Source organism: Hippocampus zosterae, chromosome 3, assembly GCF_025434085.1.
Source record: "Hippocampus zosterae strain Florida chromosome 3, ASM2543408v3, whole genome shotgun sequence".
In the NCBI taxonomy this organism is placed as follows: domain Eukaryota; kingdom Metazoa; phylum Chordata; class Actinopteri; order Syngnathiformes; family Syngnathidae; genus Hippocampus; species Hippocampus zosterae.
The window spans coordinates 25,036,373-25,057,897 of NC_067453.1; the positions used below are offsets into that span (position 1 = coordinate 25,036,373).

Sequence of the window (21,525 nt, forward strand, 5' to 3'; positions counted from 1 at the left end):
ATGCCATTCAGCCAACAGAATAATAAGATGACATCTATGCAATAATTTTTAAATATCGTATGAGTAGTCAAGAATATATTATCAAACAAAATAAAAGAAGTGAGGCGAAGAATTGTGTCAATGCTATAATTGTGTGTTTGGAGTGATGTGGATGTGGCACTGGATGAGGGGAATCCAGTTCCGGCAAAAGAGAAAATAAGACTGGTTATAATGCAAATACAGTACTGAATAATAGTAACAATTCTATATTGTTTTTTGAAGTCTACAAATCTGGTATTGGATAATATAAGACATTTAGAATCCAGATTTATACTAGTATGCATATTGTTGCTCACCCCCTTTCTTTTACTCTTTGTTTCCCTCCTTTTCTGGCCAATTGTGATTTGGGGAGATATGTTTGTCGGAACATGTCTGGTTCACACTCCATACCAGTAGTTGGCAGTATTCCATCTCCGTGTTTCTCGCCAAACGCTATAAAACACAAAAGGCGAAGAAAAAGAAGGTCGTCATGCATAAACGCAGCGAATAAATGCCATTTAAGTCCAAATACATGTGCAGTACACATACAGTAGGACGTGCATGTTGTTCGACGAGGAGCTATTGACACCATTAGGTTATTTGGCCGTTTTTCCAGTGATGTTCATCGTGTCGGGTTTTGCTACTGCCTTGTGCGATGTTATGCTAACTAGCTAACTGATGTTATTTGCTAACGTTGGCTCCCACGCACTTCCGCACCAAAATACCGAGCGAAATCTACCCAGAAGTTGGGTTACTGTGATCTCGTTGGAGAAAAAACGTTGGGGGAAATTTGCAACTTCGCCAAGACGAACATCGATCCTTTGCTTCTCGGGTCCTTAGTACTGCGCTGATACATCACCGTGTCATATCGCAGTAAATCACTAACAAAAGTAAGTGAATGTTTGTTTTTGCGCACGTATCGAGACTAACATGTGTTCCTAAGTCGCGCATGTAAATATATTTTCGGTCTTCATCGAATCCATGTTAAATCAGTGTAGTTTTACACTATGTTCAAATGTTACTTAACAGTTGCTGTACACAATTGTGACCAACAGCCAAATTGTTTACCAAGTCATCTCTTTCAGTGCCATTAAGACAAAGGTGGCACTCCATGCGTGTGCGTTATGAACAGCGCTACGAGCCAGCGGATACGAGAGAGGTAAGATAGTGTTTTAATGGGTCGCATTCAAACTGTTTACATTTCTGTGGTATTGGTGGTATAATTGTTTTTCTTCTTTCTACCCCCCAAATTTGCTGCTGTAGAGTGTAAATTTCCCCAGTATGGGACAAATAAACGATATCTTAATTTAAATTGAGTAATAAAGCTGTTGAATTGTATACAACTTTGTCAAGTGTGCTGTACGTATGTGTAACATACAGCAGAGATGAAATTTCTTCCCTCTCAACATAAAACTTTCCTGCATACACGTTGTAGATGAAAGAGGAACGAATCAAAGTGTCCTTTTCACCGTGTGCACACGTCTGCTTCAAGCTAAGCTTGAAAGCATCAAGAAGCTGTAGCATCCATTAACAAAAAAGAGAGATTGGCTCTCTTCTCCTGTCCCATGTAAATCCGCTTTAATTCCAAGCTGCGACTCCCAGTTCCACATATGCATCGGCGCTCTGCAGTGAAAGGGGGGTTAAGGTGTGTTCAAATAAAATCTCACATTTTTCCACCCCACAAGATAAGATGTTTCCAGACGGGTGCTTAAATTCATCAGCCGATTGGGACAATAAGACACCTTGCGCAGTCATCCGACACAGTTATAACTAGATTTTGCACCAATCTGATCGGCTGGATCGGGATCAGATGATATTTTGCATTTTATGTGATCGACTGCAATGTTATAATTTGCCAGTTGATCAATGACATAATCGATCGGATCTACAAATAAGACCTAACGGGAAATACAGCCTTGTTCACGCTCACCTTCTCTTCTGCCATCGAATTAGTAAGGCTGAAAGTTAATGTGGAAAACCTATGTGCTGGGAACAAGAAGTTCCTTGCCTTACTCTTTTTTGGGTTCTGGTTTTAGGGCAAACAGGACACAAAAGAATGAACATGTTTTGAACTAAGAATGCAAATTAAAATTATTTCTTTTAAATTATGTTCACATCGTGATTACAAAAAAAATCACCATGACAAACGCAAGGTAACTACTCACGCCCATGTGAAACATCTCAATTATGGAATCTTTGGGCAAGAAATGCACATATACAACACTGTATTTTTTTTCAGGTGACAGTCCACAGAGTGGTCAATATTTTTCAAAGGGGTGCCTCCCTCCCTCCTCCAGTGGAGAACTATGACACAGGATTTGAAGATGACCGGTGGTGTAATGATGACCCATTGTACACCGGCGAAGAATGTCGCAGGGACAATGATTACCCATCGGAGCGATACTTCAATCACAACCCCAATTATGTCAGTTTCCACAGGAACTCTCCACCCCATCACCCGGTAAGACACGACCTGGATGGATGAAAACAGTCATACTCAATTCAGAAAATGTTTATATATTTGATATGAAAAACAATACAGCGAACATTTTATTATTTTAGTGATTTTTGTTCCCCTCCTCACCCATCTCTTAGGAGCCACCTTGTCAACGCCCACATTATAACAGAGATGACTTGAGGCATCAGATACGCTCCAGGTGATTCATGTTATTTGCTTTAGCGTCGTCGTATCTGACCTTCACGTAAGACGTTAGTGGGTCCTTGGCAAACCCCGAACGATCCATTAATAACGTATACATGATACAGTATATTTTTTAAAAAATCTGGATTTTAGTGTTTTGATTTCCAGCTGCCATTTTTCTTTTTGAATCATGCATGAAACAATGACAAAATTATATGCCGAAATGCAGCGATCACAGGTCCTTCTTTGAAGTTAGATATTTGTCCTTTATTTGAAGGATTGTGCCACCTTGCTCCAAGGGTCGCTTCAAAGAATCGACTGCAATTTAGAAAAAGGCCACTAGAGGGAAACAGGGTTCCACTTTATAAAAAAGAGATTCAACTATGAGAGCGCCGTGGACAACTGGAGGAGCTTTGAAGTGGGTGTTTGGAAAGTCAGTATGCACTTTTACCTTCACGAACAGACATGTTTAAGGATAGAATAAAAGGAGAACATATCTGTCTGGCATGTTCGTATAAAGAAAACATGCGTACCTCAGATGTTTTACATTGCCTTTTATTAAACATACGGTAAGTGCATAGTGCCTTTGTGAACACCCTGTATAATTGAACAGGGTTGCTTAACTGCCCATGTACAAATGGGTATAAAATGACACCACATTCATTGATTTGTCCTCCGTTTCACCCAGCCGGCTGAATGGGTCCCTAATACCTTAGTGTACAGAAAAATATATTTGCAAGTGTTTCTTTGTGACCCCGCTGCTCGTAAACCTCGAGGCTTAACCCCAGACAGAGTCGCTAAGTCCAGTTGTTGTTAAACCCGATGTCAACACACACACACACACACTTCTCACCTCGGCAGCTTCAACATTGCAGTGGTTTACGCCCCCAAACCACCACCCACCACTGGCAGTCTCCTTTTCTAGGAGTCATACCAGACGAGAGTGAGGGACAAAGGGCACTAGTGTCTACTCACTCTGCCAAAGAACCCCAGCATCCACCCTTTACCCCACCCAAAAAGAAAAAGCAGCCAGCCCCTGCCCCTCACCCCCACAGCCCCCGAGTTAAAACACCCACCCGTACCTCGGATGTTTTAAGCCACACACCTCAGTTATAGTCTTACTGCCATTAAATTGATGTGTTTCGGTGCCGTACAGTGCTTTGAGGGTTGCCATTTTTAGTGTGGACTTATTGCAAGTCAAATCAAGTGGGGTGTACCCAATAATCAGGCCAAATTTGAGGATTTTCTTTTGTGACCAAAGGCCCAACCACTGAACGTCTATATAAGAATATCCTGAGCAATTACCTTTTGCTGCAGGGTGTGCAAAGAGTGATTCTCATTCAACCTAATTTCATTTTGAAATGCGGTTTATGTTCAGACTGAGGACTCAGCAACCAGGTGCCTGCGGGACTTGCACACCTAAACATCTGGATGCAGGCTGAACGTGGCGCAATGGCTTCACAGCTTTCAGTGGTTAAATAATGCGCGGAAGTGGGGTTGCCACAAATCCGGTGACAGCACCCTGTGACTTCAGCTCTATATTTGGGTCTAATTAAACAGTGCTTTCAATGAAGGACAGACGCTGACTTGAAAATTGGTGCTGAGTTGAAAATTGGTCCTTTTACGTGTTCCAAGGGCCAAAAGTGGAAGATTGCCTCCATTCCACAAATTGATCCATGTGCCCTACTGGCGCTGTATTTAAATCTGTGGTTTTGTCTTCCACCCGTACTTTTTCATTGCCCCAATCATTATCCACTTTCCCTCCTAAAACCTGTAATGATGAAGTTGGGGAGTTTTCAATTAATTGTGAGTTCTGTTCTCATTCTCCCGGCTTGATCTTTCCTTTTGCAGCAGCCAATTCGTAACTGGTTGTGTTTTTCAGGAAAAATGGCCGACCCGGTCCATACTACAACAACAGGGGACGAGGCCACTCTCAAAAGTAAGTCCCTTTCCTTTTAACCCGTAAGAATGGACCAATTACTGCTCACGCGAGCAACAGCCATAACCGACCCGAACATGAACACATTTTGAATGAGAATAAACAAAATATAAATCTATTGTACATCTAAACTGTTCTGAACACAAACTGCAATTAGAGACTGCTGATGGCGAACAATTTCCTGTGATGCAGGTTATGTGCCGTCGTAGGTGAAAGGTCACCTTCTTCTCTTCTTTATAACGCTGTGTTAACTCTTAAAGCATTCTCATGACTGTGAACGGTTTCATGCCTTACGTTTGACTTGTTCCGATAAAAGTTATCCTGCTGTGATGCCCAGATATAAGCTGGAGAAATTGCACCCTGTTGACTTAACTGGGCTATGCTTCATTTCAGTCGAGAGGCCAATAATCAACTCAGGCACTCGCAGAATGTGAAAGGAGACTGGGAGCGCTCATCTGGGAAGAAGAAAAGCCAACCACCTGCTAAAAAGAACATTTCTCCTGAGTCCGACAAAGGCTCTGCACACGCTCCAAAAAGTAAGGCTTCATTTCTGCAGCTCATCCCAGGCGATGGATTGGAGATGGCCACATTTCCATCACTAAACATTTCAGTTCCAAATCAAGAATGCTAATTCCTGTACAGTGGTACCTCTACTTACGAACGTCTCTTCATACAAAATGTTCAAGTTACAAAACTCCTCAAGAGGAAAATATCGCCTCAGGTTACGAAAGAAATTTCAAGTTACGAAAGGTAAAAATACAGTATGGGCCACTACTTGCAGCTCAGAGTTTCCTGAACGCAACATACTTATCCCTGTTCTGCCATTGGCTACGACCGAGCATCATCCTGGCATCCCGTGGGCTAAGAGGGGACTTCTACCTTATTTGTCTCTGTGTGTGGACAGGAAGATGGATATGCAGCGTCCTCGTCATTAGCCCCTCTGGCCATGATGTGTTCCAATGGTTTTACGTAAATATGAATCACCCAGAAAAAGTGTTCAGCAGTCGGGCGATCGCTCACTATGCTGATGTTTGCCTTGGACATTTTCGAAGGATTTTTAAAAGCCGACAAAAGCAATCGTCCTTGGATCCGTATGTGACCAAATGCCAGGCAGAAAGAAACCTCTTCTGAGAGAGAATGTGAACTAAACAGGGCATAAAATGGTGAGGATGCAGTCAAAAGTTAAATGACCATCGTCTTTATTCTTTATTCTTTGTTTTTTTTACATTGTGGACAACTGTCACTTTAGTGCAATAATCTAATTGTAACATGTATTTGTTACATATTTTGATGTTCTTATGCTTTAGGAAACATTTATGTCAGAATTTTGGGGGGCTTGGAACGGATTAGGGCATTTACATGGAAAATGCGTCTCTACTTTCAAAATTTTCTAGGTAAGAAATTTCGTGTAGAACCAATTCATTTCGTAAGTAGAGGTCCCACTGCGTCTTGTGAAAAAGGATTTTTGATCTGCGTTTTTGAATTGTTCTATGTTTGAATATTCCTTGTGCTCCTCCTTCCACCGAGTCCACAAATTGACACCACACACTAACTTCTCCTAGTTGGGTGTGTATAAATAAATTAAGGAATGAATATAAACGAAACATCCAGTGAGACAAAGCCGTTGAAGCATCTGTTTTCTGATGAGGCATGGAATGCGAGGGGTGGGGGGGGGGGGGACACTAACATCACATTCCCTTTTGTGTGAGTTTAGTGATGGGGGGGGGGGGGGATAGCGTTGGCCTTTTTGGCTTTGGCTTCCCAAATCGACCTCCTTCATGAGAAAGTAGTTACCGCGTGGTTCAACAGTGTCACAGGGATCACTTTGGAAACTTCGTTTCACATGCTTCCTTGAGACTTTTACAAGATTCTGCCAAACCTGGTTCGAAAAGATGGTTTCAGTTAATTGGACACGGCAAAGGTCATTAGCCTGAGACAGAGTCATTTCTTTGCTTTGATTGGTGAGCTGCGCAAGCATATTTATGTGCTGAAAATGGTGTTCTTTGTTGTGCCAAGCGTTTGAAGATGCAATAAAGCAGTGAGAAAACATTTGTACCTCCCACCTCCATCTGGAACACTAATTAGGCCAGTAAAGCATGCTGCAATGGAGTTCTGGTGAATTTTGTGTGCGTTCTTCTGGCTCTCGTGCTCACAGACAGGGGCAATGAACGAAAAACCTTTTTGAAACAATTTTCTGACGAGTCGGCTGACCCAAGGTTCCAAACAACATCACACTCAACAACCCCAATTTCCATTCTTTTCATTTTGTCTTTTTTTTTTAATTAGCCAAGTCTGTTCCGGAACCAACCCTACCTCCAAGTGTCCCTGCAGAGGAACCTCCCCAAACATCTTCATCAATCACGGTAAATAATCACATTTGGTTCTTGATATGATACACTTGGCTCTGCTCACTGTCGACATGTCCCCAGAACGCAACCCTGGCGAAAGAGTCGAGTTGTGTCTTAGTTTTATTTGGAAAGTCTTTGAAATCAGAACCGGTTTCCAAACCGTGACCTTCGTCACTGACCCACGACCTTTACTCGGCCAGGAAAAGCCCTGTGATTCTCTACCTGAGAAAGAGGAGCCGGCTCCTTCCAGCGCCGAGCCTGAAACGACCCAAGCCCAAGAATTAAAGGCGCGACGGTCGGAAGCCATTAAAGCCAAGGCTCTGGAAATCGAAAAGGTAACATGATGAAAAATACCACGTAATAGTTTATTAGCGGCCAATGCAATGAGTCCTTTATTATCGGCCTGTACCGCCAAATCGTGCTTTTTCTGTGAGCGTGTCAGCTTCTGGTACTAAATGGGTCCATATTATTAGTGTATGCTTTTCACTTTGCCTATGCTCAAGGCCACAGATCTTCCAATCTAAAGCGGCAGTTTGGGAGCATTTCTTACTTTGCAGGACACCAGGTCACTTTCGAAATGATCACATTTTAGTGACTACTGCACTATAAACTTGCTCTTCAATTAACCTTGATGAAATTAGTGATGCTCCTCGTGTCAAATGAAGCTCTCGACTAAAGTTACGAATGTTTTCACCCTCTACTAGTCAAACACACTTATCTGGCTGGCTGTCGTCATTATCATCCCGACGTTTCGTAAAGTGAAATTAAACAAAAAAAAAAGTGTACCGTGTACAACACCACCTGCCCTCGACTTGGGTCCAAAATGCCAGTCAGCAAGGTTGCAAAGCCCTGCTATTTGGCGTCGCACGTTCCTCCTCCGCCCCTCGGTCCCTCCGCGCTGCAGTACGTGCCACTTATCTGTTCCTGTTCAAGCAGGGGCAGGAATTGGCCCGCGGGATGTCAAACGGGCCACCCACGCGGTGGTACGTCTTTTGGCATTAGTGCGCACATGCTTTACCCCGCCAGTTCCCAGCGCTGCCTCCAACGAAGGGTGGGAGGCGGCGAGCGCTCCGGTGCCTTTACGGGAACATCTGCCCCTCCGAGCTGTACGGATCAGATCGCGGGCAAAACTGGTGGGTAGCTTGTAAAATTAGACCTCAATTCTCATCTCAGAAACCATACGTTCTTTATTTTCATTCCGATCCTCATCTGTTTTTATGCATGTATTCTGGGGTTAAGGAACAGTCGTTAAACCTTAAACAAATACATCATGCCCATAAACATAACTGGTATGATTTGGAAAAAAATAAAAAACCTTCCCTCCACATGCCTCGTTCATGATGAGGCGATCCGGACTGCAGAATAAATGATCATACGAGGTAATGCTCTGAAAATGTCCATCCGAAACTCGGGATTGATTCCTCAAGGGGACTCCGCTGATGAAACTTTTTCACAATTACTTGCCTCTGGAAGATGTTGGCTTCAAGAGGCAGCTTTTAATATCACCTAATGTGTACCAGCCCTCAATTAGCATGCTTGTTATGCAGGACCCCTGCCTGCCTCATTTGAGCCTCACAAGCGAAGGGGGCGTATGTGTAATCTCACCCAGGGCCCCGATTTCCCAACCCCCGCACCCCGTCCGTCCCTTTCGTACCCCTGGGTATGTTCGCAATTTGGACCTCCACAAACATCCGATTTGGGTTGAAGCCCACTTTTTTTTTTTAAAGGCTCCTGCTCTTGACGTTACCGCTCCTCTCTCGGCTTCTGATCCATTCTAGCCCTTTAGCGTCTGCTTTAAAGAGCTTCAAAAATGGAAAACCTCCATGCAACAGTTTCACAGCATACAGGTACAAAAATCACCCTTTTTTGGTTTTGCAAGTAAATGCACTCTCACGTGTACCATGAAGGGGGAGCACGTAAGGTCTTTCTCAATTATAAGGTCCTGTTCCAGCCTGAAACTGTGGACCAAGCACAATTTGCAAATCTGAAGGCAATTCACCATCCATTTCCTCATTACGCTAAAGGGTGAGGGTTGTCCCTCACTGCTATGGAAACCTACGCTGACATCGTAACAAAAAGGAAAAAAAAAAGCCATAGGGAAAAGCCATACGCTAACGGTACATTCATTCATTCATCTTCCGTACCGCTTGATCCTCACTAGGGTCGCGGGGGGTGCTGGAGCCTATCCCAGCTGTCTCCGGGCAGTAGGCGGGGGACACCCCGAATTGGTTGCCAACCAATCGCAGGGCACACAGAGACGAACAACCATTCGCACTCACACTCACACCTAGGGACAATTTAGAGTGTTCAATCAGCCTGCCACGCATGTTTTTGGAATGTGGGAGGAAACCAGAGCACCCAGAGAAAACCCACGCAGGCCCGGGGAGAACATGCAAACTCCACACAGGGAGGCCGGAGCTGGAATCGAACCCGGTACCTCTGCACTGCGAAGCCGACGTGCTAACCACTGGACTACCGGGCCGCCCGCTAACGGTACAGTCAAGCTTTATTGGACTTTTGAGGCCATCGTTTCTCGTTCTATTTGTCCCGCCACTTTTGGGTTGCGCTCCACTTTGGAGGTTCCACCGTCATTGCTTGGCATAAATGGGAGATTTTTTTTTTTCTGGGAAAGAATTGAAATGCCACCTGAGCTTTCAGCTGTGTCATGTTAAACACTGTTAAAAATGACATGAGAAACAATCATCCTAAGATGTGGTTGCACACGCAGTGCGCCGCGTGTGTACCTCAGGGCGGTGAGGACTGTCATTATGCGGATCAAACGCATCCCACAGTCTGGGGTATTTCTGTCCCTTTGCGGCCAACTCGTCTGTGAGCACAAAGCACCTTGTTGGAAGGAGAGAATGGCAAGTATTCCAGTTGCGCTGATAGCTGTAATAAACCCTTTCTCCTACCATTCATTTCCATTCTGTAATTCCCCTCCTGCATGAGCAAAATCTATGCCCTTAGAAAAAAAGGAGAGGTTTGGTATGCAGGAATTGGGTAATTCAACGTCTTTATGAACATGCTGAATCTAGTTGAGCTAAAGAATTTAAATCAAGAGATAGAAGCATAAAATAGAAGCTTAGGTATTTTTTTTTTTTTAGAAATCCCCCACACCCCACACACACGCACACACAAATTGTGGCTTATTTAAACTTTCATGAAACAATAACATGAACATGAGGAGTGCATATCTAGACACTGCATGAATAAATACATAAATATTTGCGCATATAAATTGTCAGGTTTGTCCAATTTGACACTCAGGAATAAACAAAAGGAGGAGACAGGAGAATCGATTCTGGTACCAGGAGGGAACGAGGAGAAGCGTTCGGTTTCAGTTCTCGGCACGTAACCCTAACGATCTCCCCCTTCACCTCCTCAGTTATTGGGAAAGCTACTACATAGGTGTGTCCAACCTAAAGGGTGGGGGCTGTTGAACACACACTGAACTTGTTTGACTATGTGAGTGCAAATTACGTACATGTGTGCAAATGTCACAAAAACGTCACGCCGCAGCTGGTGTTGATGGCTCCATTCACTGTTCACCCTTGCTCACTGTTTAGTCTTAACACTTATCTCTTCCCAACCACGTCCTCGGAAAGGTGGTTGCGTCCCTAAACTTCCACACAGTGCACCAAGCATTCTTGATTATAAAAGTGAGTATATAATGGATAAAATGTGAGTACATAATAAAGAATGTATCTCTATTAAAAGCAGAAGCGTTCTTCTTTGCAAGCATAATCAATTTATCACGTCAGGCATAAGCGAATGTATGATGACTAAAAATAATCAATCCAACATAAATAATAAAGCAGCTGGTCCGGTCCAGTAGTTAGCGCGTCAACCTCACAGTGCAGAGGTTGTGGGTTCAATCCCGGCTACGGCCTCCCTGTGTAGAGTTTGCATGTTTTCCTGGGCTTGTGTGGCTTTTCTCCGGGTACTCCGGTTTCCTTCCAGATTCCAAAAACATGCCTAGCAGGCTGATTGAACACTCAAAATTGTCCCTTGGTGTGAGCGTGAGTGCGGATGGTTGTTCGTCTCTCTGTGCCCTGCGATTGGCTGGCAACCGGTTCAGGGTGTCCCCCGCCTACTGCCCAAAGACGGCTGGGAAAGGCTCCAGCACCCTCCACGATTCTTGTGAGGATAAAGCGAATCGGAAAATGGATGGATGGATAAACAATAAAGCCCATCCACCGACCAAAATTGAGCTTTTTTTTTTCTTCTCATAAATTGCAGCCTTTGCCATTTGAAAATTGCATTCTGTGGCATTGCAATGTGGATTTGTATTTGATACAGTCATTGCATTATTATTGCAGCGTATTTGGTTTTCTTCGGAATTGGGGTACACATATACAGGTACTCTTGATCATAATTCAAAAATAATCTTTATATAAATAATGATGCTGTGGTATTTGGCATGTTAGTCTTTTTCTCCTCGTTTTTTTTTTTTATGCCCTGCGTGATCTGTGCCTGGTAGTCGCATTATCTGCTTTGCATTTCATTACGGACGTCACTGTAATTGTTACTGTGGTCTGCTATGAGTTGAAGCTTCCCATAAATCAACTCACGCAGTCGAAAGAGGACACCGTTTTAATAGAGAGATTATATTATTCCTTTCACTTTTCTAACTCTGTCAGTTATGAGGTAACTGACAGAGTTAGTTAGGCCCCATCTGAAATTGATTTTTTTTTTTAACAAAGGCTTTTCTGACCAAAATTCAAATTGATGTTTCCGCAATGATAAATGGCCTCTCACCAAAACTCTGCACAGCGTTGTCTCACGAAAAGTAACGAGCGCTCGCGGTTTTCCGATAACTGACACATCCCTGGAAGCGAGCCTTTTGACCGGTTAACCTCACAGTCTGCTCAAGATGTTGAACATTGAGTCAAGTTGACAAGCTTCAGCTCGCGGTTTTATTGTATCCCAAACACTTAGGCCGAGTTTATTTTTGTGACGGCGTTGCAATCAGAACATCTTGGGAACCTCAAAGGTTGACCGCAATCCATTCTCGGTCGAAGGTCAACCTTTGGTTTGTTCCGTCTTTGAATATCCCCCATAGGGGAAAAATGGATAAGGAGAATTCTAGGTTTCAACTGTCACCTTCAAAATAACATGTAAAAATGAAACGTTTACGGCCTTTATTGATCAGAACGTGAAAAAAAAGTTACATTTTGACATTCGTCTCTCATAAATGTAATTAAATAAATGTGAGTACAGACATTTTTTTGAAAATGTTTGTTTTTATGTTCCTCCAAGATGTTGTGAGTTCGCACCTGGGACACCTATAAAGATCTTAACGGCCGCTTTAGGTCGGCAGTAAAGTCCTCGGGGGGTGATCGTGAGAGATTGTTACAGTGTGCTGAGAAAGAATGCCGCAGTCGGATGAAAAACGTTCACACCTCGTGTTCTTGTTGTTTCTTCTCGACATTCGCCTTGCCTCCGGTAACGTGCACGTGTTCACACACCTGTTGGCAAGACGGGGAGGGGGGGTGGGTGTTCATGAAGTTCACTTTCTACAAGAAGCCGCGCTTAAATTTGAACAGCTTCCCGGTGCTCCACGCTGAGTAATTTTCTTCTCTGCTCTTCTACAGAGTGGTGGGAAGTGACGAAGTAGAAATGAAACTAAACTATGAAACTGAATTTTTCATACCATATTGAAAAAAAAAAAGAAAAAAACCTAAAGAGGGGTCTTCAAAAATTCTCTAAAGCATCCAGTGACGCGAGTCGTCTCTGCACTCTCCTCTTAAGCCCCCTTCACAGGTTTTCAATGCGCTTGGTCGTCTAGGTCCGGTGAACCATTTCTACAATTTTCAGTTCAATTGATAGTATGCTTCTCCGATAAAAAAAAAATTGATTCATTTTCAAGCATTAAACATATCTTAACTGAGGGTGCCAATAAATCTGAAGGGCACAATACGTAGGCAACACTGCAGCTGCAATTTCTTTGTGCTCAGAACTAATAAATGACGCCATTGATCAGTGGACGAATCAAAGATATTTGAGCCCATTGTGAAATCCCCATGAAATGAAAAACTGCTCTCGATGAACTTTTTGCACTGGTGCACCCAATTTATTTATTTATTTTTTCCTCCGGTGCACCAGCACAAAAGTTATGCGCAAAAACCACCCAAGCCCGCCTTTTCCCCACTACGCCAATGAATATTGATTTTTTTTCAAACCATGATGTTTTATATTTGTGTCCAGCATTATAGACAGGATTGTGAGACATTCGTCACAGTGGTGAAGATGTTGGTGTCCAAGGAGCCCACTCTGGAGGATCTTCTTCACAGTGCCCTGAATGCAAACTTGTCCGAAATGAAACTGAATTGTTTTGCTGCCCTCAGGCACTATCTTAAAGAACTTGATGAAGGGCTGATGTTGTCGGACAACAAAACTTAATGTGACCAACCGGCGGTCGGGCTTTCTTTTTTTCTTCTTTTTACTAACACTCATTCCGTGGAATGGAAAGAGTTTTTAAAATTCGGGTTTGTCTTTTTATTTTGTCAAATCCCTTTTTATTCTTAATCTGATTCATATATTGACATCAAGTTGGGAACAGCTGCACTTTTCGACTGAGCCAATGTGTTTCAGACTCCATTAAAACGGTCAAGCTGAGAGTGTTATTTGTCAAGGCAGTGAAAATAGCTGTGTAAATATCAAAATTATTTTGTGGTGAACGTACAACAGTGTTTTATCTCGACACTTGACGTTTATGATTCTCAAATCAAAGTTAATAAGATATCATTTATTTGTCCCACACTGGGGAAATTTACAGTCTACCGCAGCAAGATTGTGGGTAGAAAGAAAATGCGGGACGGGAAACTTTTCTGATCGCAATATTCAGAAGTATTTCACTCATTCGTGGAAAGTTGATGTATTTTAAGGTGACATGAAATTGTATACCCATTTGGAGTGCCTTGCTGCATTGATTACTATTTTCCCCCCATATCGTAGAGGAATGAAGCTTTCATGCACTTTCTTCAACTCACTGCATCTTGTACGTGATTGACGGTTAACCCACGCTAGCTACATCCTGACTAACCAAACAATGCTTGGCTAGTCATCCAACATCAACAGTTGTGCATCATATGTCATCAAACAGTATTGTGGGACCAATCTGAGATGGCTATTTTAGTGATCTTATTTTCCGACACGCATCTGTGTATTATTTGAATTGAAAAATACTCAATAAATATTTGGATTTTAAAAAGGTACATTTTGAATGAAAATGTTTATTCGTTGTTTTTTATTTTGGTAGCCTGCTTCGGATGACGTCCTCGGTCGGCCCCAAAGAACACACATGAGGACATTGTAGTGTTTTTATTACAATTATGTTAACCTTATACTCCAGTTTATACATTTATACAGATTACAATAGTTTCCTTACACACAAAAACAAACCAAAAAAAATTAGCACCACTTTAAGAAACGGGTGTTTCTCTATGATGGCGTTGCGCAAGTCAGTTAAACGTCACATATTTAAAGACGCAAAGTCACATGTCAATATATGCGGCACCTTCATCGGGAGGGCTGTGTGGGGGAAGAGCGTACTATTAGTTTAATGTTAATGTTGTTTTGCTACATAAGCATGCCATTGAGCCAAAGGGTATTCAAATAGCCACTTTTTCTTAGATCTATACAGTATATACATTTAATATCAATATATTTAAAAACCCATTTCCAATCAAGTTGGGACATTGTGTTCAACTTAAATAAAAACAGAAGACAATGATTGGCCCACCTTTATTTAATTGAGTACTAGAAAGACAAGATATTGAATGTTCAAACTGATAAACTTTATTTTTTAGCAAATAATCATTCGCTTAGAAATTTATGGCTGCAGCACGTTCCAAAAAAGCTGGAACAGGTTCATGTTTACCACTGTGTTACATCACCTTTTCTTTAAAAAAAAAACATTTGGGAACTCGGGACACTAATTGTTGAAGCTTTCTAGATGGAATTCTGTCCTATTCTTGTTTGATGTACAGCTTAAGCTGTTCAACAATATTCGTTGTCGTATTTTACGCTTCATAATGCGCCACACGTTTTCAGTGGGAGACAGGTCTGGACTGCAGGCAGGCCAGTTTAGTACCGAGACTCTTGCTATGAAGCCAAGCTGTTGTAACACAGTCCGAATGTAGTTTAGCATTGTCTTGCTAAAATACGCAGCAGCCTCGACAAAAAAGACATTGTTGGATAGCAACATAGGTTTCTCCATAACCTGTTTGTACTATTGAGCATTTATGGTGCCTTCACAGATGTGTAAGTTACCCATGCCATTTGAACAAAGACAGCCCCATACCATCACAGATGTCGGCTTTTGAACTTTGCGTCCATAGCAGTACGGCTGGTTCTTTTCCTCTTTCGCCCGGAGTGTACACAAAGCCCAGAATTTCAAAAAACTATTTGAAAAATGGTCTCGTCAGACCACAGAACAGTTTTCTACTTTGAATCAGTTCATCTTAGATAAGCTGAGGCCAACAAGCCGGCTGCGTTTCTGGATGTTGTTGATGAATGGCTTATTTTTTTTTTTTTTTTTGGCTTAGTAGAGTTTTAAGTTGCACTTTAGTAGCCCCAAACTGACTGAGCAATTCGGGGAACCATGGCACCCACTTGTTCCCACTTGCAGGATGAACATTCCTCAACTTTCTCAGTCTTTTTTGGAACTTCTTACAGCCATAAAATATGGCATTCAATTCTCATGATTATTTTCTAAAAATTGATCAATTTTGACACTAGCCAGCTTTGCCGTTGTTAGTGTTTTCACTTAAAGATTGATTGAACATGATTTGCAAGTCATTGTATTGTCTTTTTATTTATGCTGAACACAACATCCCGACCTCACTGGCACTGGGTTTGTAGATCATGTTTATTAATCTGCATTACTCTCAAATACTGACTGAATTTACCATCAAGTAATGCCACTAAAGCGCACACTAGCAAATCAGATCGGATATATACCAAGCATTTAGTGGAACGCAGTCGCACTGTTTTTACAGGAGCAGAGGATGTGGATAACCCAAAGCGGAGAATAAAACCTATGAAATAATACAGTTTTTACCCTTATGCCCTTTCTTCTTTTTGGATTTAGTCCGTTGGCCATAGGGGAGTGGAGACATCCCTGCCACGGGGCTGGGCAAGTCTTCAGTATAGTAGTGTCTAAGTGGCCTTGGCTGGGGGATGGGCTGACCTAGGAAAAAGCCCTCCTCCTCCGAATCAGAAGATGATGATGAGCATGTAGAGCACCAGTCGTCATCCTCCCCACACAGATCGAAGAACCTGCCCATGGCTGAGCCCTGAATCTTGTAATCTGACATGGTGCCAGCCGGCGGGTGTCCATGGAAATCGGGATCTATTCTTGGACCGTGTGCATTCCGTCTGCGGTCCATTCCGTAGGCCATTTGTGCCCGCTCTTTTGGCAAAAGGTTAAGAGCATTGTCAGAGCGAGACTTGCGGCTACGTCGCCTCCTGTGGTGGTGATGGCTGCGCCCAGGGTGATTTTCCTGGCCCTTCTCTTCAAAGTGGAAGACTCTGCGACGGGTTCGTTCGCTCATTGGGGGCTGTCGCACCTGGAGATCACTGTAACGGTCTAACACGTCATCGGAGAATTTCACTTGCTGCTGTCGAGCTTGTGAACGTGTCCTCCTTAGGGCAGGGACGTGTGGTTTTGGTCTCTCCTCCGGGAGATGTATCTCCTCTTCTTCTGCAACATTTTCCTCCGCTTCCTGCTCGGATACAAGGCTCTTCAACGAATTTGTACTCCTGTGTAACATAGAGGAGTTGAGGGTCCCCATGTTACTTGTTTTCTCACAGTCCTCTGTCTCGACCACATGGAAACCTTGCATGGAATACATCAAAGGTCTGTCTTTACTGTCACCGTCAACAGAAGTTCCTGAAAAAGAGACATGGATTTTGAATAATCCTGCACGCAATCTGATTATTCCATCGAAATATAGAAATGGACCTATGTTGCTGCTCACCAGTAATATTGGAGAGGGCCAGTGAGTCCATCGAGTCCCGGACACTCTGATCCTTCTTCTTGAACTCGTCTGTTATGCACTCCAATGAGCCACGGTACCACTGCGAATCATCTTCCATACTTGCGCCACCTCCGTGGTCCAGCTCAAGCTCTTGGATCTTCCTGCTGCTTGCGGGACCTGGGTGACTACCGTAGGCTGAGTCCCCTAGCCCATCTTGTGACTGGGCCCAGTACATGTCGGCCTGGTACTTCTTGCTGGCCAGGCTGCCTCTTCCTTCTCCACTACTGCTACCAACTTTGAATGATTCCTGTTTGGACTTGGCATCTCTATCTGCAACCCAAAAATCTGTGGGTCTGGAGTCACTGGCTTGTCTGAAGACCCCGTTTTCCCCAAATTTTAAGAGTAACTGAGTCATGTAGTCTTCATGTTCCGCCCACTCTTCCTCCTGATCCTCGGGGGCATCAGTCTCCTCAGTGCGCGCCCTCCAGAAATGCTCATCAGATAAGTTCATGTGGGTGAGCTTGTTGGTCACGGTGTCGTCAGGGTTTCCACTCAATCCAGGAAACTTGTAGTTAACCGACGGCGAGAAAAGGAGCGACTGACGGCACTGGTCGGCCGATCGGCTGCTCTTGCCCATGCGCACGCTGCGACGCGACTCGCGGGAGCGTGCTGACTGGAAGGCCGAGTCAGAGGAGTCTGAGGCATGCACGTCCTCGCCGAGGCTGCACGCCTTTGAGCAGTAGATGCGACCCTGGTGTGGCAGGAAGGGGCAGCCCATGAGAGAGCTCTTGCACTGGGCACAGCTGAAACATCTTTCAGTGGCGTGCCAGTGGAGACCATCGTAGGTCATCTGAGCATTGTCAACACCTGGAAAGGAGGGAATTGTTCAATAGATCACAAATACAGTGGTACCTCTACTTATGAACGTCTCTTCATACGAAATTTTCAAGTTATGAAACTCCTCAAGAGGAAAATATTGCCTCTTGTCACGAAAGAAATTTCAAGATCCGAAAGGTAAAAAAAAACAGGATGGGCTGCTAGTCGCAGCTCAGAGTTTCCTGAACGGAACATACTTAGAGCTGCTCTGCCTTTGGCTATTGCCAAACAACTTCCTGGCATCCATTTGGCTAAGAGGGACTTCTACCGTATGTGTCTATGTGTGTATATAGAGAGATATATGTCGGAAGCATTCGCCCCTCAGGCTATGAGGTGTTTCGATAGTTTTACGTAAATGTGAATCACCCAGAAAAATTGTTCATCAGTCGGGCGATCGCTCACTATGCTGATGTTTTCGAAGGATTGGTAAAAGCCGACAAATGCAAATTTCCTTGGATCAGTTCTTGACAAAACGGCAGGCAAAAAACACTTCTGAGAGAGAACATGGACTAAAGAGGGCGGAAAACGATGAGGATGCAGTTAAAAGTTAATTGACCGTCATTTTTATTCTTTATTCTTAGTTTTTTACATTTTGCGCAACTCTCATTCTTTGTGCAATAATCTAATTGTAACATTATTAGTTCCATATTTTGATGCATTTTTATGCTTTAGGAAACATTTATGTCTGAATTTTGGGGGGGCTTGGAACGGATTAGGGCATTTAGATGGAAAACGCGTCTCTACTTAGAAAATGTTCTAGTTAAAAAATTTCTTCCAGAACCAATTAATTTCGTAAGTAGCGTTACCACTGTATAGCGCGATTCAGTCCCGACGGCGACTTTGCTTTCACCCAAGGTAATTGTGTGAATGCCGGGCAGACAAACCACTGCTCCTTTGGCACGACAGAGTTTTTATTAAAAAGATAAAAGAAAAGATGGTTGCCTTTTGAGTCTTACCAATATGTGCTCCACATGCCTCACAGTACTCTGCGTACAGAGACTCGAAGCATCCACAGCAGTAGGGGCGCCCGTCCTTCATGATATAACGCTGGCCCCCCAGGATGGTCTCGCATTCAAAACAGGCAAAGTGCTTCATGTGCCAGTGACGCCCCTCCGCCTCTGTGCACTCATCAGCAAAGATGATCTGAAAGGCAAATATGTACAAGTACGTTTTGGGGTTTATCGGCTCTTCGCAAGCCGGCGCGGTCCCTTTATCCCCTGCAAATAGCGGAGGTCACCTGGACAGTCATTGTGGCAATAAACCGAAATTACTATTTCCAATCATTTCGGGACATTAAAATTAGTTGTAGTTCCGCCTAAGGTTGTTGCGATGCGGCTTACCTCATCGCAGGCTGAGCAGCGCGGTTTGAGGAGCTCAGCGTGGTGCCTTCCACAGTGGATCTTCCCATTATGGTAGAAGTATATCAAATCCACCAGGAGTTCACTGCATGTGGAACAAGCAAAGCACGCCGGATGCCAGCACAATGCAGGGCCTGATCGGGCTGCGAACACTGCCATTTCTCCACCGTTGATATTCTCACCGCACTGCAAATATGCACACATCATTACTCCTTTCACAAACAATGTGACTATTGAACGTAGATCAAATACAAATTTAAAATTCTCATATTGAATATTGAAAAAACAGCTGCCTCTTCTGTTTTCTGACCATAATGTTATTGGTCACATTTAAACGTTCGCAACCACTGTGAATAGGATATAAAAGCTACGCAATCTCCAAGGAAAGCTCGGCCAAGGCTGTTTGGACAAGTTTTATGATCCCCTGATGGCCGAAGCAGTGTTCCTTGTTAAATACTCAGAAGAACACTGTGCTGAAACGAAAAGACATCGGCTGCTAATTTAGCTTGCATGTTGGTATCGAAGCCATTCAGACTAGAATTTCATCCTCCGGCAAGTTTTATGATGCGTCTTTAAAATGACGTTAAAATCGAATGCTTATGAATTCAATTTTTCCGAGAGGCCAGTGAGCGGACTTGGGTTCTCCTGGGATCCACTTCAGTACGTACATGCTCACAAATGCTGTTCAGGCGACTGTGTGGCAGCACTTTGGGTGCGCCCCTCCCCAGGGCCTCCTTCTTCCTCTGGACACTGAACATTTGTAGCTCCTTCTTCTCCTCCTCACTGAGAGACTGGCAGTAACGAATCTGGTGATGAATGAGACCATTCTGAGTTATACATCGGACAATTTGTTCTAATGGGTTAAATGTTAGTTAAGAGCACGGGGTTGTAAATTTCAACGTGAACAAAAGCAACTCTTGACCCGAGCTTGCCCTTCCTACTCCCGTATTACATCTCCACCCACCGGCCCTGATTGACAACCTGATTTTTTTACAACAAGCCCTCTTGATCTTTTCCAAGGACTTAACAAGGGGCAAAGCAGATGTTTACACAAACAAGGGCCTCTGTTTAGAATTAAATCGAGAAAGCCGGCCACAAAGGAAAAGAACGAGCTGAGTGGGAGCGCGCAGTGCCACGACAGTATTGGTGGCATCACAAAAAGCCTCTTACAATCAGCGTTCCTCTCCCCTGCTGAGCCGTTCTTGTAAAAACCCACCGCTATGACAGGAATTCAGCTGCCCCCCTCCTCCAGCCCCCCCGTCAAACATCATAAATGCATCTAGTCAAATGTTGCATTGTGCCCACACTACAAGATGTCTACAAGATAGTGTTACCACAATCCCACAGCAGGATGTCAGGGCAAGGGGCATCGCTGCAGAACTACACTCAGTTGTTTCAAATATTATCAAGATGTATTCAAAACTCATGTCAATAACCCCCCCCCCCCCCGCCATGTCCCCAAGACAGTTTTCGGAATCCGCCGTGATAATAAACGTACTGTGGTACCTTGACCTACAAGCACATCCACCTCCTAACTTTCCGACTTACCGTATTTTCCACACAAAGAGGTGCACTGGATTATGAGGCGCACCTTCAATGAATGGCCTATTTTGTTTTTTTTTTTTTTTCAGACATTGGACGCACCGCATTATAAGACGCAATGTACAATGCATCCACTAGATGGAGCTACGCTCAAGGAAATGCCAACAGAATGATCAGATGCCGGTAAAACGTATTACCAAAGCAGTGACACAGTTCACTTAACCAACAGCAAGTTCTAACATTGACTCGTTCACGTTGAACTATTTTGCCTCTGCTCTATTTCCGTGTTCAATCGCCTTAAGTTTGAACGAGGCGTTGTCAGCATGTCTCGAGCAAGGAGCCCTTTTGGGGTCAACATATTACCGCAATGACCATACACAAGGCGCATCGGATTTTAAGGCGCACTGTGAGCTTTTAAGAAAATGGAAGGCTTTTAGGTGCACCGTTTAGTGCGAAAAATACGGTACGTGCTCACCAATTAAACTTCTCAAGGTGCCGCAGTACAATATCAGTGAATTCATGCCAACGGTCGCGTTAGTCAAAACTGAGTACTCTTGAGACGGTAACAGTTGCGCTGAAGGTGCGGTCAATGAGTGCTTACCTCATTATCATGCGGCGGTAGTTGATTGAGTAGCTGCTTTATTCGGAACTTCTCTCCCGGACTGTTTACGTAGGGAATCTTATCCTCGGGCAAGCAGGAGAAGTACAGTTGGACCTAAGGAATTTATCATATCGGTATTACCAATAAATTGCTGCAAAATATTTCACTCTAACGGAGTCAGAAATATGTTTCACATGAGCTGTTGTAGAATGTCTTCAC

At 43.6% G+C, this 21,525-nt stretch overlaps 2 protein-coding genes and 1 long non-coding RNA gene across 6 annotated transcripts in view; 2 read left to right on the forward strand and 1 right to left on the reverse strand.

Annotated features, from left to right (window-relative positions):
• The first annotated feature begins 448 nt into the window (after window positions 1-448).
• Window positions 449-14,163, forward strand: LOC127597597 (periphilin-1-like). Of its 2 annotated transcripts, none has more exons than XM_052060756.1 (9): window positions 449-908; window positions 1,104-1,177; window positions 2,258-2,479; window positions 2,614-2,675; window positions 4,542-4,598; window positions 4,992-5,134; window positions 6,885-6,961; window positions 7,147-7,281; window positions 7,883-8,937. In XM_052060756.1, coding segments are annotated over exons 1-9 (837 nt in total). In that variant the 5' UTR covers window positions 449-907; the 3' UTR covers window positions 7,949-8,937. The 2 variants fall into 2 exon arrangements, with proteins under 2 accessions (XP_051916716.1, XP_051916714.1); XM_052060754.1 differs by lacking the exon at window positions 7,883-8,937 and adding an exon at window positions 13,154-14,163 and having other exon boundaries at window positions 455-908.
• LOC127597608 (uncharacterized) lies at window positions 9,100-12,174 on the forward strand. Its single transcript, XR_007961678.1, has 2 exons — window positions 9,100-10,195; window positions 10,765-12,174. It is a non-coding gene; the product is annotated as an uncharacterized LOC127597608 (long non-coding RNA).
• Window positions 14,164-14,254: 91 nt separating the features above from the next.
• Window positions 14,255-21,525, reverse strand: part of prickle1a (prickle homolog 1a) — a 29,334-nt gene continuing 22,063 nt past the window's right edge. For 2 of the 3 annotated variants that reach the window (XM_052060686.1, XM_052060687.1), the window contains exons 3-8: window positions 21,307-21,420; window positions 19,832-19,969; window positions 19,146-19,349; window positions 18,762-18,948; window positions 16,930-17,796; window positions 14,255-16,841 (exon numbers count right to left, since the gene is read on the reverse strand). In XM_052060686.1, coding sequence (XP_051916646.1) covers window positions 15,988-16,841; window positions 16,930-17,796; window positions 18,762-18,948; window positions 19,146-19,349; window positions 19,832-19,969; window positions 21,307-21,420 — 2,364 coding nt within the window. In that variant the 3' untranslated portion in view covers window positions 14,255-15,987. The remainder of the gene's footprint in view (window positions 16,842-16,929; window positions 17,797-18,761; window positions 18,949-19,145; window positions 19,350-19,831; window positions 19,970-21,306; window positions 21,421-21,525) is intronic. The other variant, XR_007961677.1, reaches the window with a different exon arrangement.

Excerpts from the sequence above, each read along its gene's own strand:
- LOC127597597 (XM_052060754.1), top strand. Across the intron at positions 2,480-2,613 it reads ACTCTCCACCCCATCACCCG|GAGCCACCTTGTCAACGCCC; the intron begins GTAAGACACGAC and ends CCCATCTCTTAG. Across the intron at positions 2,676-4,541 it reads AGGCATCAGATACGCTCCAG|GAAAAATGGCCGACCCGGTC; the intron begins GTGATTCATGTT and ends TGTGTTTTTCAG.